The following is a 19,808-nucleotide window of genomic DNA, read 5'->3' as shown; positions in this document are numbered from 1 at the left end:
TCATAGATGTGTGAATTCAGAGATGACATCAATAACACAAAAGTACATCACGTTGGCAAGAATTTATTGCTCATATGATCCAAATATCTGTTGGGATTAAAGAGCATTCTGCTCATGTATGTTTCCAGTCTTAGATAATAAGCTAATACCACACTAGACTGGCTGCTAAGCCCCCCAGTTTTTATTTTCTAATTCAATCAACTGTAATAGAGTGTATCTAACAGCTACAAGAAAACAGCATGAAGACATATATTTAATAGTCCCCACATAAAAAAGTGTTTCAAAAGTTGAAATCCACCATAAGTCAAAAGATTGTATTGATTAAAGTTGGAACACTCTCTGTAATGTTAGCACATACATTTGCTTATGTAAGACATCAGATGCCAAAACAGCACATTAAATTAAAACTCATTAATTAGACGCAAAGAGAAATTGCTTTTAAAGAAGAAAACACATTTTCCAACACTGCATGTAACACACAAATAATTGCTGTATCAAACATTGCATCATAGCTACAATATATTATTATTAGTATTGTGCATTCAAGGTAATGCACAATGAGAGATGGGGATTGCTAAATTTGGGAAAACTTTAACAAATCTGTAACAGACTGTTTTTCCACTGGTGAGATTTGGTTAAAATATAAATACAGTAGGTCAGAAACACAGTGATACTTTCTACCATATACAGCATAGGTGTCTATTATTTATAGTAATGTTAAACCATACTGTATTTAACTCAGACTTTGTGAGAAAATGGCAATAATCATTAGAAAATCAAACCAATAACAGTCTAATCAGACCCAGCTTATTGTCTAATGTAACAAAAAGAACCATTTGAAAATTAAGACACGTGAGTTGTAAAATATGTTTCAGTCAGACATGTAGTGTATTCTCTTTGCTTCATAATCTAGCCTACTGTTGTAGATACAATATGTACAGTAGAAAACAGTAGGTGTTAGCCTTTTTCAAGGGAAAAAAAAATCACCTTTAAATATATATTTGTCTCTTTATAAAGCATTTATGAAATAAGATATCCTTTTTTCAGTGTCTTCTCAAAGCAGCACCGGGGTGACATGAACCAGATTAGGAACAACAGTGAGGATAAACACAGCGAAGACTACAATATCCATCTGTAGGTTCAAGTTTAAATCAGGGGGACAGTAGCCTTCTTTTCTTTGAGTTTCTTTGCATTTTTTTTCAAACGCTTGTGCTATCTTCAAATATCAGCAGTAATTTGTATGTGTGGTATGGGTAAAGCATATCATTAGTTAGCATTATTGTTCATAAGACAACAGTTTTGATATCAAATCTCTCTGAAAAGTGCAAAAAAAGTAATTAAAATCTTTGTATACAGTGAAGTAAAGTATATTATGTGATGCATTGCATCCAATAAAACCCCTCTCTCTAAACTTCTAAGGCCATTTCACCCAACATCATTTCATTCATCCCAACAGATGGTTGAACATTCACTTTTTTCATCATAAACCTCATCATCACTATCATCACTGTCAATCTAAATTATAACTGAAATTATTTGAAATAAAATGGGCTTCATTTATTATCTAAAACAAGGGACACATGCATTTATGTTGGAATCCAGCCTCACTTCTGTTAAACCATGCAGTATGGACACACTGAGATGAAAATGCCTTGTGTTGCTTTGAGTTCAAAAGAAAAAAAAACAAAACACAATCATCACAATGATCCAGCCCTGAAAAAGATCTTGGGATCCAGATTCAGCAGGAGATCTCACTCCAACTTTGTGGTGGATGCCCATCAGGAAAATCCCCCCAACAAGGAGATAATCAGATTACTTGTAGTGCTTGTCTATAAAATGGAGGGTCCCGTCCATCGAGAAATTGGCATTAAACGAACTCTGTAAAATCCGAGTTTATTTTGAGATACAGAGGTTGAGACAAACAAAAAGACACAGTTGTAAAGGGCAGCGGGCTGCTTCAGCCCATATTCAGTCTGTTTTTCATCACTGGATTTCAAACATCAAAACCATACACTCATTTAGTCTCGTTTGCAAAAGCTTAAAGTTTACCAAATCAGATTTCAGACCAGTGAACCTGCTCTGCTCTGTGCAGGAACCATGACAGGCACTGCCCCCATCCGCTCCAGTGTAGCCTGACTCACCGCGTAGGAGTGCGTGTGCTGCCCGTGCGTCGACGTCACCACCGGTTTGAGGCTCACAGAGCCGTTGCTGCGCACGATGGCGGGAGGGGAGGGGGCAGAGTTCGTAGTGACCACCAGAGTCTTGGGTGGTGGGAGCGTGTGGCTGCCATTGGCAAATGATGTCGTTGTTGTCGTTGTGGGCTGTGCATGGCGGGTCAGTGGGGCTGAGCCTGGTGCTGTGACCACTGTACTGTGACCGTGACCGGCATTCTGGGCCTGTCCGTGTGCACCACCATGAGCAGTGGTGGAGAAGCTCTGGCGAGTGTCTCCATTGTAGCGTGTATAGGAGTTGGTGTCATAGTTGGGTTTGGGATTGTGCCAGTAGCGGCTGTTGTAGGTGTTGGTAGACGTAAGCGTGTCGTTCTCTGAGGATGAGGCGTCGGCCTGGAAAGCCTTCACTGATGATGACCTCTTGGGAGGAAGATCATCTTCTCTGTTAAGAAGATATGAGTTGATAATGTGAACAAGTCAGTGATATTCAAAAAGGATAGCAGATAGCCAATCAGTTTGTCTTCAAATATTTAGCATAAATCCTCTATGACACATTAAAAATTCAAAGCAGTTCTATATGCAGTCAAGTTGCAAAAATCAAATACTTCTCATTTAATAATTTCATTCATCATCTTCTCTTAGATCTTTCTGTTAAATATGCAGTAGACCATCACAATAACTGGAAATAGCATCAAAGCTACCAAAAACTACAACATTGCCCATAATAACAAAAAAAAAGGTGTTATGTCAAGATGTCAATATAATTTTAGATATACTTTCGCTAAATATGCAGGAAATGTTTTGAAATTAAGCTGACACAAACGTTCAAGTTGCAGTTGCTCAGATAATCTGTAATTTCTATGAAGAGTAATATTGGGTAGAGTTTGGCTCCTGACACATTTGCCAAGATAATATGTATTCATTGTGACTTGCTGTTAGTGTGGAAAAGCAGCGCCATAGGAGTGGAAACTGAATTAGAAATTGTAGTTGAGCCCAAAATGAGGCAGATGTTATCCCAATCAGCCAAAGTCTCAGATATCTGAAATATGATTTATCTTCCAAGTGATTCATGGAGTGATTTAGTTGAACTGCGGCCCATTTAGACGACTGACAGAGCTTCACAGACTGTTCAAGAAGACAAATTACCCTGTGATGATGGAACATTTGCTGCAGAGGAGATACAATTCTACCAACTTTAAATCCAATTTACTGGCTGGGCTTTTTTGAGCTGAATCGATGTGATTGCAGTGCTAACACACTTATTCTATAATAGAAAATACAAAGCTGCTACTGCATCTTATCCCCTGCCACTGTCTAAAATACATATATGCAAGTAAACAATCCCTGTGTGTGTCACAGAAACACTACATCCAGTGTATCCATACACACATACACACATTGTCTGCTCTACATTTAATTGTAGACTACGACAGTTTTGGTAGCAACTGCCCTCAACAAAAAAGGAAAAACTCAAAGTCAGACCTGATCTCATTGGGGATCTCCTCCTCGTCGTATTTGTTCTTGTTCCTCCAGTAGAAGAGTGTGACCACCACTAATAGGGAACAGATGATGAGAGCTAGGACTCCTGTAGCGATGGTCCCTGCTATCAGACCCACACTCTGAGGTTGGGCTGCAGGACAGGAAAGGAAAGTTTCACAAATGTTTGACTGAACACACTTTCCATTATTTGGCAAAGTCATCCAGAATCAGGAGATGAGTTGTAGAAAACTTAATAACAAACAAAAAAGGTAATAGTGAGTTGATACATACAGTAGCAATCAAATCTTTAAGGCAATATAAAGTATTATAACCTAAGGAAATGATGTTGTCTGACTAATGAAGGCTGAAAGAAGCTAAAAGGTGCCACAGTGTCCATTATAAAATCCTTGAGAGGAGGTGAAAATGTTCCTGTAGGTTTCTCTGTTGAACAGCAGTTGAATTATTTCTTTCAGTCTAAAATTAGGAAATAATAGAAGCAGAGAGATATCCAGCATGGACAAAAAATGAACTCCTGATGCACTGAACTGTCCACTTCTGTGTCAGATGACAGTTTTCAAAAGTGCCAAAAAAAATACACTTTTGTCTGATGGGAACACTTGACAACATTTGTCTGACTGGTTCTGGTGCTTTTATCAGTTTCCCAGTCAGTCAGACTGCCACACACTGTCAGACAAATAAAAAGTCATGTCACACTCCTTCCCGTCAAACCGTCTGACCCTTTGTGACCTGAACAAACTCTCTGTCTTTTTCTGTTTGGAGCGAATGCTGATATCTACAAAATGTTCTGATCTTGAACCTTTGTTTGCTTGTATTGTTCGTTTTCTTGTTATCCTATTTATTTTTTTATGTTTGACAAGTGTCACTCAAGCAGAAGACTAACTTTACTGCTTTTTCATCTACACAGCCTAGTCTATTATTTGATTGTCACATGAATCCAGAGTTTAACTGTACTTACGCGCTACAACCTGCAGGTTGAGCAGACAGGTGCTCTTGCCAATTGCATTGCTAGAGGTACACTGGTAGAGTCCTGAGGTACTGGTGCTGATGTTTCTCAGTGTTACAGTGCCCTGCATCTGGTCTGAAGGACACACACAGAGCCAAATAGAAATAAAAGTGACTAAAACACATGTACACAGACTCACGCAGCACAATGTGGAAGCATGCAAATCTTTAAGGCAATACATCAAAATCCAAAAACAATTAGGCTACACAAAGGGTAAAAAGCATAACATCAGTTCATTTGAAATCATGCATAACTATTTTCTTATACTAATCTTGTCAGTATAGACAATATATTTGATTGAAATTCTACCATGTACCAATAGATGGTGGTATATAGCTTTAACACAAGGTGAGCAAATGAAGCATACTGTATAGTAAAGCTGCATATTTCTCTCTTTTACACATGATGAATGGGTTGAGCTTAGATAGATCATATTGCTGTACACTACTGGATTCTTTTAAAAAAAATTAAAATCCAACTGTTCTCTTGACATTGACATGACAGACGTCACATCTGTCTGTGTCAAACTAAGCACACAAACAGATAAGAGTGACACTAATAAATCCAGAAAATCATTTCAGTTTGAATCAAATGCAAACAGCAGAACAGGGGAAGATAGACTCAAGAACCATTTCTTCTTCATAGTTAAATATTGTATGTCAAACCAGGTGGACCTCTAAGCACAAAGTATAATACAATATTTACAGAGTATGCAATTTCTTTATAGCTCAAATTCAAATATCTCGATAATCTATCTCTTAAATAGTTGACATTTAATGTAAACTTACATATTTAATTTACAGAATCAGGGTTTAGAGAAAAAAGTGTAAACAGCATATAATGTAAATGAGATGTAACAATGCCAAACTTAATCAAGTTTAATTTTGTGCAAATGCAGTTTTGGCGATATGCAATTTGGCTTCTTTGAAGCTCTGCTAACATATCAAAGGACTGATTGAAAGAAATTCCAATTAGCACCTCACAGATGCTGATAACTGACACGTATTAAACCACCTTTGTAGCTAAATTTGCAATTATGATTCACTGTCTTCAAATTAAAGTCAATTCCCAGTGCCTCTATAAGAAACAATATGAACTTTATTGTTATGTTATCTGCTATCTGCATTTCATGTTACAATATGTATATTAGTCTTCTATTGACCAGTAGTGTACAGACAAAGAAAGTAACTGGTGATGAAGATTGACTGTGCGGTGAGCACAGCTGGAAAAGAAAGGAGAGTCCACAGTGTTCGCTGATGCTGGAAACCAAACACAAATTCAACACACCTGCTCCTGTAATTCTGTGAGGAGCTGGATGGGCGTTAGATAGTTTTAGTACCCAAAAAAGTGTCAGGTGTTTGAAATAAGAGAGGAAATGTGTCAGGGTTGGTATTCAGCATGAGAGAATGAGAAATACCACATACACATGATTATCTGGGTTAATTACACATGGCTGACACACGCACTCATTCACAAATTCACATCCATCCATCATCACCCTTTAGCAGGATCAGTGGGGGCAGTAGTTCGGGCCTGGCACGTGACAGGTGGCTGAGATGGTGGGATTGTTGCTGAGGCTGAGCTACGCTATGTGTGTGAGATTTACCAGCAAAGGTGGGGCAAAAGGGAACTCCGACGGCCAGCTTGTTTGTAATACCTTGCATGGCGTTGTGCGGCAGCTTGGGCAGCGCGTCCAGCTTCTCCCAGGAGTAGGACGGTGTTGGAATACCTTCCTCTGAGCTGCAGAACAGCATGATGTCACTGCCGACATCCAGCGTGCCCTGGATTCGACACGCTGGCACCGAGGGGGGTACTGACAGATGGAGAGAGTGGGCGGTGTCGTGTTAACCACTTTACAAAGCCAGTCCATGTTTTCATGATTACAGTGGGAAATGCATATTCAGAAACCTAAAGAATCTCATTAATTGTGCTTGCATACTGCTTTTACTGGAAACTGTAAAATATCTTCTTGAAAGGATCACTCACAAAATGACACCTCCTATTTGATCATAGCGTGTTTAAAATGTTACTGTTTACTTTGCTTTAGCACTCTACACTTGGGTAGGAAAGTTGCAGGAGAAGCAAACAAGTTTCAGACCATGAACTACTGGCTATCAGATGAAAGCAGATTGAAAAGCAGCAGTTCTTGCAAACTCAATTTAAGATAACGTATTTCTCTGACCTTAACTGACACGTATGATGCATTTTGTGTGAACAGGGCAAATCTACATGTCTCAGTTAATGGAGTTTCCAAGTGTATTTATGAGATAGCTCAGGTCATTTGAAGTGAGGTTGCATGAGGAAGAGTAGATAGCTGTTGGCACATCAACAGTCTGGAGGAGGAGACAGATAAGTAAGTGCACTGCTGTGGGCAGAGGCAACAGCAAAAATGTATTTTAGCCATCCAAAAAAGGCAAACCCAAATAAATCAATATCACACTAAGTGTACATTATATTTAGAATATTTTTATTACAACTGTAGCTTGTCATCAGACAGATCTTTCCAAAGGGAAACCAAAGCCATAGTCATATCACCAGACAAATATAGTTTTACCTCACACAACATGAGTTGCAGTTCTACCAATACCTCAATCCACAGCAACTAATGTTAGACCAAGCTAATGTATTCAAACACTGAAGTCACACAATGACACAAGTAAACTAACCGATAAAGGTAACAACTTGTGTATTCTGCAAGGCTTGAAGAGAGCATAGATCGATACAAACGCTTCAGTTCCCCATCAGAAAGAGCTGCTTGATGGCAAGGTAAAGTGGGGGAAATTATTTTAAATATAGACTAATATAGATTTCTTTTTTTTTAGGCTTGCCTTTTTTGAGGTGGCTAAAATATATTTTTTTCAGTTCCCCCTGTCCACAGCAGTGCATTGCTTAGCTTCCACGCTGGTCCTACTCTGCTTCTCCAAATAAATGACCACATAGTAAGTACCTCATACTGCAGTAGATGTAGTTTTAACTCTGCTGTCTTCTCATATAAGAAACCATTATTCTTTTAATTTTTCAAACATTAGAAAAAAACCCCCAATAATAATAATAATAATAATAATAATAATAATAATAATAATAATAATATATATGGCATATTGTGTCAGTTACCCAACACGGTGAGCCCAATGACGCCAATGTTGCGCCCCCCTCTGTCTGGGAGGTTGTTGACCAGGCACTGGTAGGTCCCAGTGTCGGACAGCTGGGTGTTGTTGATGAAGATGGAGGCACTTGTACTTGGCATGGTGGCCACAAAGCCGACACGACCATTGAGGTGGTTGGCGAGGCTGAACACCTGGCCGCCCTGGTAAATTATCACCTGGATTGTAATGTCAGAAAGTAGTGGATGTGGGAAAAGAAGGAGTTAAAGGAAATGAAGTGGTAACATATTGATGCAAATGACAAAGGGTAAAAGGCAGAAAGAGGCATGGGGGGGAGAGAGGAGAAGAAAATAGGTGAGAAATAGCAACTCAGAGATTTCTAATACCTAAGGGAAAATAAAATACCCTGCTGTTTAAGGAATTGTAGCAGATTGTGCACACATTATTGCTCAAGGCTTTTTGTCATTCTGAGGATCTGTATACTTGAATGAATGTGATTCTTCAAAATTTCCTCTAGTGGCCTATTACACATATGTCTCACTAGAGGGAGACATAGTTCTACTAAGAGGGTGAAAAATAGTTTGACAATGAACAGAAAAAGTAAAGGAGACAGACTTTTAAGTCTTAAGACACAAACAAACAAACAGACTGGCAAAAAATATATATATATTTGTAAGTGGTCCTTTCCAGCTCAGTGCATAGATTCCTGGGTAAGGAGTATATACTTAAAGTACTTTTATGGTACTCTTCAGATAAAAGCATCCACTAAATGGTATGAATAATTGAAAATATTTTATCTTGAAAACATATGAACTGCAATCTGACGAATCCAACAATAGTAATTCAGGGTTTCCTTTGCACAAGGAATCAAATCTAGCGAGGAATTAAACCAAAACCTCTGCCTTTATCATTACAGTGGTGACCTTTGGGAATAATCACGGTGAGAACACACTTGTAAGGATGAATTCACACCTTCAGGCTGAGATAAGCTTGTCTGAGGTCCAAATTAAAGTGCAATGAAGGATCAATTTGTCCGAAAGCTTCCCTCAGGCGTCAGACTTCGGCTGAACAGCTCGTTTGTGAGGCCGAGCCACATGCAAAACAGCTCTCACCCCTCAGCTGGGCCCACACAAAAGATGAAGAGGACACACGCAAACACTTGGTATGTGCACGCAAGTCTGACACTCACACACACTTGCACGCACCAACTCACACACAGGCACGCATGTACGTATACACAAAGCACAGAGGGGAATCAGAGGGGCTATTCACTTTGGTGAAAAGGGCCCTCATTGAACTGTTAAAAGACCCAGGCAGGGAAACAACCAGCAGTGTGTGTGTGTGTGTGTGTGTGTGTGTGTGTGTGCATGAGAGTGATAGTTCTGATGAAAGTGCAGGAGTGTGTATGTGACTGTGTTCTCCAACGTTGCTTAACGGTTGTAAATTGCACGGCTGCAATTTCCTGAGTGCAGTACGCTCGCTTTGTCCTCTTATGTGCAGATGAATAGGCAGCCCCTCAGCTGTGATGAGAGCCTGCAACTGCATCTTCTGTGTGTGTGTGTGTGTGCATGTGTGTGTGTGTGTGTGTGTGCGTGTGTGTGTGTGTATGCGTGTGTGTGTGTGATTCAATGTCTCTGTGTATACTCATTTACTCACAGGGAGTGTATCAGTTGTGTGTGCAAATGTGTGTGATTGTTCTGCCACTGACTGTCTCTCAGTCTACTAACAGCGCAACCTCACATGTTGTCAGTCTACTCATTTCCTTTCAGACCCTCCCGTCTGTCTGTCTGTCTGTCTGTCTTTCTGTCTGTCTGCACGTACCTCTCTCTAACAGACTGCACCGGTGTGACCTGGCTCTACACTCCTGATGACCTAACAATATAATCCGCATGCTCAGTGAAAGTGATCCAATCAATCGGCCTCATACGCAACGCACATGTCGTGCATGTTTGCGCGTGTGTGTGCGTGAGTGAGCAGAGGATTAAAGCAGGCCCTAAACTGTGGTGTGTCTTACATCTGTCCCTGCTTTTGGATTTGAGTTTATGGGGGCTTTAGTTTTCTAAGAATAAAAAAAAGAAGTAAATCATCGTAATACTGTACATATGTCATAATTACTGTCATGGACCGATAAATGTGTACTCTGTGTGGAGTTTTAGGTTAAAACATGTTAAATTACACCTTTGGGGCACATCCCCTAATGGAGGACGCATCATGTCCCATCTTTCTAGACTTTGTGTCTCTGTCCACTGTGTTGATCCATCCTTATCTATGTGTGTGCATATAAATCACCTCATCCCCTCGCGTGACCTGGTTGGCTTTGTAGCTGTGCACAGGGAGAAAAGAGGTCATGGCTGGCAGTCAGTTGGCGGACGGCCTTAAGAAGTCTAGCTGGACAAGCTGGACATCTCACTGCTGTCCCAGCGGTAAACCACTGCTCCATCATTACCGTCCTAAAACCCTGCATATACATACAGCACAAGCATTCACTCTATCTATATCCTATTCTTTGGCTCTACAATTCACAAAGTGTGAGCCACAACTGGATGCATATAGTAAACCTTTAGAGAGTCTCTCACTGCACCAGTCTCATGACATTAGCCTACTTCTGACTGACCGGAAGGACACTGTTGGCCACAGACATGAGGGGCACTGCCACCGCCTCAATGAAGCCTAAATAAACCACTAAACCACAACCTCTATTTACTCTCTGTAAGCTGCCACTGTTATCTTTTTCTGTCCTCTGAGACACGGCCCCGAACAATGATCCACTCTCTTTGTTTTAGCCCGTGATCTACATAACATGTCTACACTTTTACCTAATTGCAAGTCATTTACCAAAGCATATAGAATTAAGAGTGATCAGCCATTTCCTTGTTTTGTTTTCAAAGCAACATTTTAGTTTAGATTATCATCAGCATCAGAGCCTCACTTTCGGTCAAGTTAACTTTATGTATGTAGCCCACAATTAAATCGCAATGGGCTTTTCATGTCTACAGTAGCAAGTTACAGTAGACCTGAAAGTAACACTCGATAGAAAAACCACCAGGAGAGAGAAATTCCATCCTTTTCCTATGTAATCACACCCAGAAGGCATGACCATACACTGATGCCATACATCTTAAGATAATTTACAACACATCCTTACAAACAGAAACTTTTTATATTGTCATTACCATGCAGTGATACTCCACGTCTAAACATTAGATAGAAGGTGACAAACTGATCACAGTGATGGATAAACTTTCAAAGTTTCAAGTCCCTGAAAGTTACCATACACTTATTAGTACATTTTGATGTCAGAAATTGTGAATAAATGTAATTGTAATAGTCAATGGGAGGTTAGCCACATTTGATCTTGGATTTTAAGGCGTGCAATGTTAACAAGGGTGTGAGTGATCTGGATTTGGCAGTGATCAGGGCAGGTTAGTGATCTGTGTCCTTCAACTAAAGGTTAGGGCTCGAGTCCTCATAACAGCGAGGATTCATATGCTGAAGTGTTCTTAGAGAGACACTTAAAACCCTGTTGTTGAGAAACTGTACTGTCGCTGACGCTGCATACTGATGTCCCTGGAGGGAGGCAAGCAAATAAAAAAAGAATTTCCTCTGTGCTGATCAATAAAAGGTATCACATTATTGGATATGAGAGAGCGTGTTGAAGCTGAGTGTATGAAGTGTAGTGTAACCTCTCCTCAGCCTCTCCACAGGGAGGAGTTACAGCCTCAGACAAACGACATGGCATTTTTGACTTTGTCTGAAATGAGTCTTTGTTCATTTTCTCTTATGTGTCGAGAGAAAAATGTTTCAGAAGGGTTGAAGGGAGGTGGCGAGGAGAGGAAAAGGCCATGTCTGAGGGTATGTGAATGCAGTGTCTATTCGAGATATCCCCTGGCAGACTGTTCAGATACGGATCAGAATCTGATATTCTAAAATACTATGACAGATGTTCTCAATTACAGATTAACTTCATTTCTGCTCCACAGATTCTCTATGACCTTAATTTTGCAAGAGCCTCATTTCACTGAAAGTGCTCAATTTTTACTTTTTAAGTCACAAAAATCAACACGGCTCCCTTTCTTCAAATTCATTTTCTACACTGAAAATAATTTGAAACGATACAATGATGCTGCAAAAAAGTTTTCATCAGTCCTGGACTAATAAACCCCTCTCAACAAAGTTCTCTCTTCAACTTGAGCGAGTGAGCAGACAATATGTATCAAAATTGGATTTTAAAGGATTTCAGACAATATTAAACTGCCAGGCTCACAACACTGAAGGGACATCTCTAAAGTGTTTAAGTTATAAACTATTTTAATGATCATAACTATAAAACTAGTTTCGCAGGTGTTTTTTGCGAGAGGAGAGTGAAGCTTTTTGGAGCTTTTATTAGAGCATAAAACAACACAGATATCCAGCAAACAGTTTAGAGAGGATAAACAACAAGCTCATAAACATAAAACCATTGTCACTGTGTATGTGGGTGTGTGAATGTGTGTGTTTATCTGGATTATCTCACACCTTGCGGCACAGAGGAAAGAGGTCGGGGCATTTGATCACAACAACAGAATGATGGACAGATTATATACACAGGAAACAACACATGAACATGCACACACACCAAAACAGATGCAGCATAAACTCCGCTGAGCTACATGCCTGCATGCTGTAATCTGGAGATCAGCTGGTCAGGTAATCACAGCAAACAAACAGGACTACCACTACACTGTCATTCACTCCCAGATTTAACAGATGTAGTTTTATATTGCCAGTCATAGAACCCTCTTGATCTGTACAATGGCCTTAACAATTCCAAGAGATGAATATGTGAATCTTCCCCATCTCTACTTTGTAGTATATAGCTCATTCAACCTATAGACAATGTTCTTCATTCAAACTGCAATCAATTCAGCAGAAACAAAGGATAATAAACAGAACAATGGAATAATTATCACATTTTTAAATTGATACGGTGAAATTGTTAGCAAACACTTGTTTACTGACACAAGAAATGCACATGACGCAAATCTGTTTTGAGATCCACATTGTACTATTCATATGAGACAGCTGTTACAGACACTCTGCAGTGTAGTTCTATACACCTCACTGATAAAACTGTACACTTAAACTTCACTGATTAATTACCAGATGAAAATGAAGTCTCACTTTCACCTCTCTGTCTTGATCCCCACTTGTGCACACTTTCTACAGTATTTCTGTGTTTTGTTTTTTTCCCTCTCCTGCAAACAGTCACAAACTGAATTAATGTCTGTTCCTTTTGCCAGTTCACTAGGCAGCATTAATTTGGAGTTGTGTTTCTGGCCACCTGGAATGAATGGAGGCACAATATTCACTCTCTTTTAGCTCTGTTTTGGTCTCCACCAACTCCCATGGGAAAGGTCTCACTCTTTAGCTGCTAAGCCCTGAGGGCAAACTTCTACCACGTGCGCTAAATGCTCCACTAAGTTCACCAGTGAGTAGATAGCTGTGTCTGTCTCCTTTAGGGCTGGGTGTTTATCTACAGTGGGGTTTTTAAAACTCCTTCTCTAAGAAACAGCTGCCTGCTACAGCTAAAAGCGAGCAGGGCGAGTGCACCACGTAACCTGGCGACGTTGGCTAGAAAACCAAAAACACAAAGAGTCCTACGAAGCCTTCCACATTATACATAATTCTATCCATCAGCAAATATTTTTAGTCGTCACTTTAATAAAGAGAGCATTTTTTTCCTTTTTTGTAACCATCAGGTGTAATTACAGTACTTCAGAAAGTCCTGACAGACTCTAGATGCACTTTGGTGGCACACTTTTCTCACTCATAAACATAATATATGAAGCTCATATTTGACTCATTAAGTTTTACGGCCTTTAATGTGGATTCAACCAGGTATGCTTAGGGCAGTAAACCACAGGGTGAAGCCTTTAAACGAAATGGCGGACATCAAGCAAAGATCCAGCGGGATTAATCAGAGCTGCAACAAACAGCCAAGTTTGCAATAAATAATAATACGGTGCATCCCTGTGCTTTTGTCCTCTGACAGAGCTAAATAAGTTGCATTGTCTCCTTTTATCAGAACATGATATTCAAATTTGAGCAGAGAGAGATCTGAGTGGTCCGAGTGCACTTGCTGAAGTGCTAATGCAGGTTGTATGGGTGTGCAAGTCGTGCAGAGTTCTGTTCAGTAATTCTTGATGGCTTTTAGCATCAACCGTAATCATTTATGACATTCTCTTCTTCTAAAATGACCTTGTACTTATACTGTCGCCCCACGCAGCACTTTATTTCATCACTCAGGTTTCAGACAGCTTACCAAATTCATGCACACAACCTGGCTGCAGAACTGTAGTTCACACGCTATTTGTTTTGCTTCCTATGTGCGGCTGCATACACTGTGTGCATCGCCACCTAAAAACTTAAAATGTATGTGTCATGTCTGATACAATACAATGTGATGGCATAGCATGAGATGAACACAATGGATGTTATGCAACCATCTACATGTATAAGCTCCCATCATCACCTGGCATCTAAAAGTCTCATGCATTCATCCATGAGTAAGTGCCGGTACGCCTCTGTGTTCACTGTTGTTTCTAGTTTCATTGTAGGTATTTGTCTGTGAAGAACAGTAAAAGCCTTTATCCACAGGTGTGGACATGGAAGCAATACTAATATATGATGTGAGCACTTGCATGTATGGGTATATGCATGTCAGTTTTCATCTATCACGTACTTTGCATGCATGTATGTGTGAAGGCAGTAAATATATATAAGCTCTGCATGTATGCATGTGGATCCGCACTGCGTTTCTGCGGACCAGCAGTCTGTCTAATGCCAGTTTGTGTGTGTGTGTGTGTGTGTGTGTGTGTGTGTGTGTGTGTGGTGAGAACAGCTGCGTTATAGAGCCTGTCGTGGGCGTGAGGTAATTAGTGCAGAAGATGATTGTATTATTTGGACGGCCGACCAGTGTCGGGGTTCAAAGTGAAGGGAGGCAGGTGAGCTTGTATGGCCTGCAGCTGCATGTTAAACAACTCAAATGGAATCACAGAAGTCCCGCAAGGGGGGAGGAAGTGTGTGTGTGTGTGTGTGAGTGAGTGTGAGAGAGAGAGAGAGGAAGGGAAGGTGAGAAAAAAAAACAGAAAGAAAATGAGAGTTTCAAGCCAGGAAAGGATGATGGTGAGAAGCCAGTGAGACAAAATGAATGCCAGTGAAACATAACAAAAATTTAAATGATTTTGTATGCAAATTAGACTGATGCTCCCACTGATGTTCCAAAACAAAGTCCTAACAGTAAAATGAGCTTCACTTTGCAGTGCAGTTGATACATTGTTTTTAAAGTACTGCCACATGATATTGCCGCCCTGCAGGCTGCAGTACGACTTGAAAAGTGATTTTTTTAACCTATCTAGACAATGAAAACGTTTACTAAATTATCTAAAATCACTCTAACATAGTCATCTAAAAGCTACAGTATAACATAACTAATATCCTAAAGGTGCGTTCAGATGCACCGAAAAGAGAAATGTTGTGTCTTCGTGCACAAGCGGCCACTTGCAAATAAATGTGCAAATATATATATATATATATATATAGATATATAAGATATATTATATATATATATAGCATGTTAACATGGGCCTTTTCTGTCATGATCATCACCACGAGTGAGAGCCATTGCTGTCATGTAACTGCGCTGGATGTCCCTCAAGCCCAGAGGATTCTCTCTCTGTGGATGTATTGTGCAAATGACTCATTTCTCGAGTTTTTTCAACCAGAGAAATGTGCCCTTATCCTTAATTTGGGCCACTTATCTCAATCGGTGTCTATTTACTTCTCTCTGAATTGTTCTACTGACTTTCTGTGCAATTTGTGTAACCTCTGAAATTCTCTTTGCGCTGTATCTGAGCACACCTTAATACAAATCAGTTTTGTGTACCTGCTTTGACTGTGAGGTTGATGTTGGGAAGCAGCACGGACATCCACGTGATGCGTATACAGTAATGTTGCGTTAGAACATAAGTTAGATGCATCTCAGTAGTACAGTATCTCGGTAAGTACCTAAACAATGCATTGCAGCTCTTACTGTTTACAGTCTCTCTGTGATTAACATCTACATGCATCACAATTGTTATAGCAATACTCTCATCGCAGTCATCAACAACCAAATTGGGTTGCAGAACTCTGTCTGCAGAGTTTAAATGCTGAAGCTAAAGCTAATGCTCTTTCACTGTGATTGAGTGGGTGCATAAATGATATAGACTATACCTGTTCTGGCTGGTTGGCATTGGACAGTGGTATCACCATCCAGATGATGTTGAGGTTGTTGAGGGCAGCACTGGTGGTGAAAGAGCAGGGCAGGACGGCTGCTTGGCCGCGGGCCACCTGGACACTGTTCTGGGACACTGTCACATCCAGCGCCCGCACACAAGCTGCAGGAAGAAGGAGGCAGGGATCAGAGCCTTATTCACAATACATAAGCAAATACAAGGTGTAAACATGAGAACTGAGAAAGAAGAGAAGAAATCTAAATGTGGCAATTATCACTTGCACTCAACAGATGCACCGTTGTACCTTTTCTTCTATAAACCTTTGCACTTTGTAAGAGAAGCTACATCTTCAAGTCTCATGTCTTTTTACGGGCTATGACTCACCTATGTAAGTGATATTGGAAACCTTGGGTGAGTCAGAGATAAACAGAGACACAAGGACAGAGAAAGAGGAAATCTTTACAAGTAATAATAAGCATAAACTTCTGCCATGTACACATCAATGTGTTCTAAAAAGCAAAAAAGCCGCGTTTAATCTCTCAGTGCATCTTTTCTCCGCTGCCTTTTCATCTTTACAGCAAAACAAACATGATTTCTGAACCGAGCTCCCGTTTTGAAATGCTCTCAGCAGCTAAACAAACATCTAGACCACACTGTGAAGGATCACATGAAATATGTAATAGTTAAATGGGGAAACACGATAGGCTGTCTCTTGAGTTATTCATTTCCTAAAACAACTTTCTTCTTGCTGCTTTCATGGGAATACGATCTGTATCAATACATACTAAATGAACATGGCAAGTGGGGATAGTAATGGTTATTTGGGATACCATTTGTGGCTCCTGTGCACACGCACAATACAAAACAACCATGATAGCTTGTTGTCTTGTATAACAAAGGTCTGTCTCCTCAAACTAAGGAACTAAGGAAATGCTTTCCTCATCTGGGCTCAGCTGTCAACTATAACAGACCCACAGAGACAAATATGTACATGCTGCATCCTATTTCTAGACCAGCTAAAGACATTACGGCTTAAATTAAGTTAGATCTCCCCCGCAAGCATGTATCCATGTCCAAAAACCCCAATGGGAAGTAATCTTATCCAAACATGGTGAGGAGGATGATGCCACTGATATGATTACAGATAATTGATCATGTCCTGTGAATCGACCTTGTTAGCGATAATATAAGATGATGATCTTGCGATAAGCCAATAGCACCAAGCATGTCATTTTTGTGGTATGTGGAAGTCAAGCCAGAAGTCAAATGCAAGTGCACAACAACATTTAAATGTCAGAAACCAACCATATATCTCATTATTTGTATTATTGCTAGGTTGCAAAAGGCAATTTTCTTGTGGCAAGAATTTCAGGCTTCAAGTGTCATTTTTGCCGAATTTGGGCTTTGAATATCACCATCATATTCTAGCTGACAGACTGCCTGTTGCTCCATCTCTGTCTGTCCGAAACCTGCTGACTTCCTACGCTTTCCTTCTGCTGGCAGACACTACACGCCCTGCAGGCGCACTGCTGGCACGGGGGAGATAGGCAAGGCTCGAACCGCTCCGCTCAGTTATGGTTTATAAAGGATATATGCATATATACTCATGAAAAGACTTCCTATAAATTATGCAAGCAATTTCACTTTACGACATTTTATTACACTGGAATGTCTATATAGATCATTTACAGTGGCGTGATCCCTCACTGTAACTCAATTGCTGAAAATAAGACGATACGTTAAGCTGCACGACAATCTGCTCAGTGTGTACGTCACAACGCAAGCTAATGAGTTCCTGTTAACCCCTATGACATCTACGATCTGAGGCCATTATTATAAATATAATAAATAACAAACACTTAAGTCACTACTCTAATCTGATCTTCTATCCTCTGTGTACGCAATGTTCATTTAATGCGCAGAATCAATGTTTGTTCTTATTGCAGGATTAACGGCAAAGAGGAGGGCTTTCGAACAAAAGGTTGCGAACTTAACAGACTGTGCAATTGCATTGCCAGCGTGAGATCAGTGTTTATTCACATGGCCGCATCGATATTAAATGTGTAGAATTTAGGGAAGGAAGGAAGTCAAAAAGATTGAAAGAAAGAAAGAAAGAAAGAAAGAAAGAAAGAAAGAAAGAAAGAAAGAAAGAAAGAAAGAAAGAAAGAAAGAAAGAAAAGAGGTCCTAGAGGACTGAAGATAGAAGGAGCATCTTATCGTCCCTAAACCTGCTCCAGGGCAGCAGTCTCTCAAGCTCACAACAGCTGGAGGGCTCATTTCAAAACACTGGATTACAGAACCTCCATGCACAGAGCCTGTAAGCTCCAACAGCCCGAAGACACACACACTCAAAATCACAAACAAGGATATACATATACATATAGACACATACACTATGCCACCCACTACTACTTTTCACATATTCAAACTCATCAGTGTTTGTGGTCTGTGACGCATATGGAAGCCCGTTAGGGACACTCTAAGAGTCAGAGATAGGAATGGCTCGACAGCTCACCAACTGAACTGCTGCATTGCTAGACATTGCCTCATTATTACACACACACACACACACACACACACACACACACACACACACACACACACACACACACACACACACACACACTTCTGCCAAAGCTTTATGCCCACCCCTTCACTTCAACTCTTGGAGCATGTCCGATAGACAACCACTCTTCCAGAATGAATACTGTAAAGGATAAGTGAGTCATTGTCAAATAAGGCCTACCCAGATAAAATATGTATTCGCTACAGTATGATGATGATAAATTGTAAAACTACAACAACAACAACAAAAAAAACACATACTGTAGTTGTGCTGTGAAATGCTCTCACAGACAGGCCAGGTTTTTGATACAGTTGTATTTTTTCCCTGTTTTGTTCTTTTCAAGCATGTTTCTTTGCTGTTTCCGCCCAGGGCTGAGTGCAGCGCACAGTTCTTCACTCTTCTTCATGCCTCCGGTCTGATGTGCATAGGTGAAATGTAGATGAGCTGTCCATCTCAGTGGGTTTACCATCCACCTCCATCTTTCTGTCGACAAATATCTTGTTCCCTTCCTTCTCTTTTCTCCAGCCCTAAGCTGCCCTGAGGCACAGCTCAGCAGGATCCAAACACCAGACTGACTGACGAGAATAGCAAAAACTAACCATGCTGGCTCTCCCTGATGCTGACCACCCACTGCCCACAGTTATGTATCCCTGTATTAGCTGTAGCTGTACCTTGCATTGTCGCCTGTGTAGGTCCAATGCTGTCGGTTGTTACTGCCAAATCATCAATTAAAACTTTAGGATAATTTGGTTATGCTCTTTTGATTCGATTTAGTCAACCGCCTGCTGACTAGAATGACATACGATCTAAATCAACAGAAAATATGTCGACTATAGCAGCTGTTTAAATATAGATTAGCAAAACTAACACTTCAACGGTGACTCAGTTTGCAAAATGTAGATATTTGGCAAGTTATCAGTTCATCTGTGAGCTGCAAGCATTCACACACAGGAGCTGAGCGACACTGTCAAGATAAGATTGCCTGTCTGTGATTGGATAATAAACCATAAAGTAAGGCACGTATTTAATAATCTGTACAGGAAAATGAACATAAAATGAGCACCACCTAAAATGTGATGGACCATGCAAGTCTGGATAAAATCAATGATTTCACATATAAGTTAGAAGTTAAAAAGAGACATTCTTACATGATTATTTTGATATTTCTACCATTATTCTGTTGGCTTATGATGCCATTTTCGGTAAAAA

At 40.2% G+C, this 19,808-nt stretch overlaps 1 protein-coding gene across 2 annotated transcripts in view; it reads right to left on the bottom strand.

The window, feature by feature from the left end:
- Positions 1-88: 88 nt before the first annotated feature.
- Positions 89-19,808, bottom strand: part of igsf11 (immunoglobulin superfamily member 11) — a 93,778-nt gene continuing 74,058 nt past the window's right edge. For both annotated transcript variants that reach the window (XM_019256616.2, XM_019256617.2), the window contains 6 exons: positions 16,032-16,195; positions 7,789-7,996; positions 6,332-6,487; positions 4,627-4,749; positions 3,654-3,801; positions 89-2,613 (listed from right to left, as the gene is read on the bottom strand). In XM_019256616.2, the coding sequence (XP_019112161.1) occupies positions 2,061-2,613; positions 3,654-3,801; positions 4,627-4,749; positions 6,332-6,487; positions 7,789-7,996; positions 16,032-16,195 (1,352 nt within the window). In that variant the 3' untranslated portion in view covers positions 89-2,060. The remainder of the gene's footprint in view (positions 2,614-3,653; positions 3,802-4,626; positions 4,750-6,331; positions 6,488-7,788; positions 7,997-16,031; positions 16,196-19,808) is intronic.

Source organism: Larimichthys crocea, chromosome VII, assembly GCF_000972845.2.
Source record: "Larimichthys crocea isolate SSNF chromosome VII, L_crocea_2.0, whole genome shotgun sequence".
Classification (NCBI taxonomy): Eukaryota; Metazoa; Chordata; class Actinopteri; family Sciaenidae; genus Larimichthys; species Larimichthys crocea.
The sequence above is the reverse complement of the archived record's forward strand: the minus strand, read 5'-3'. Positions and strand labels throughout refer to the sequence as shown.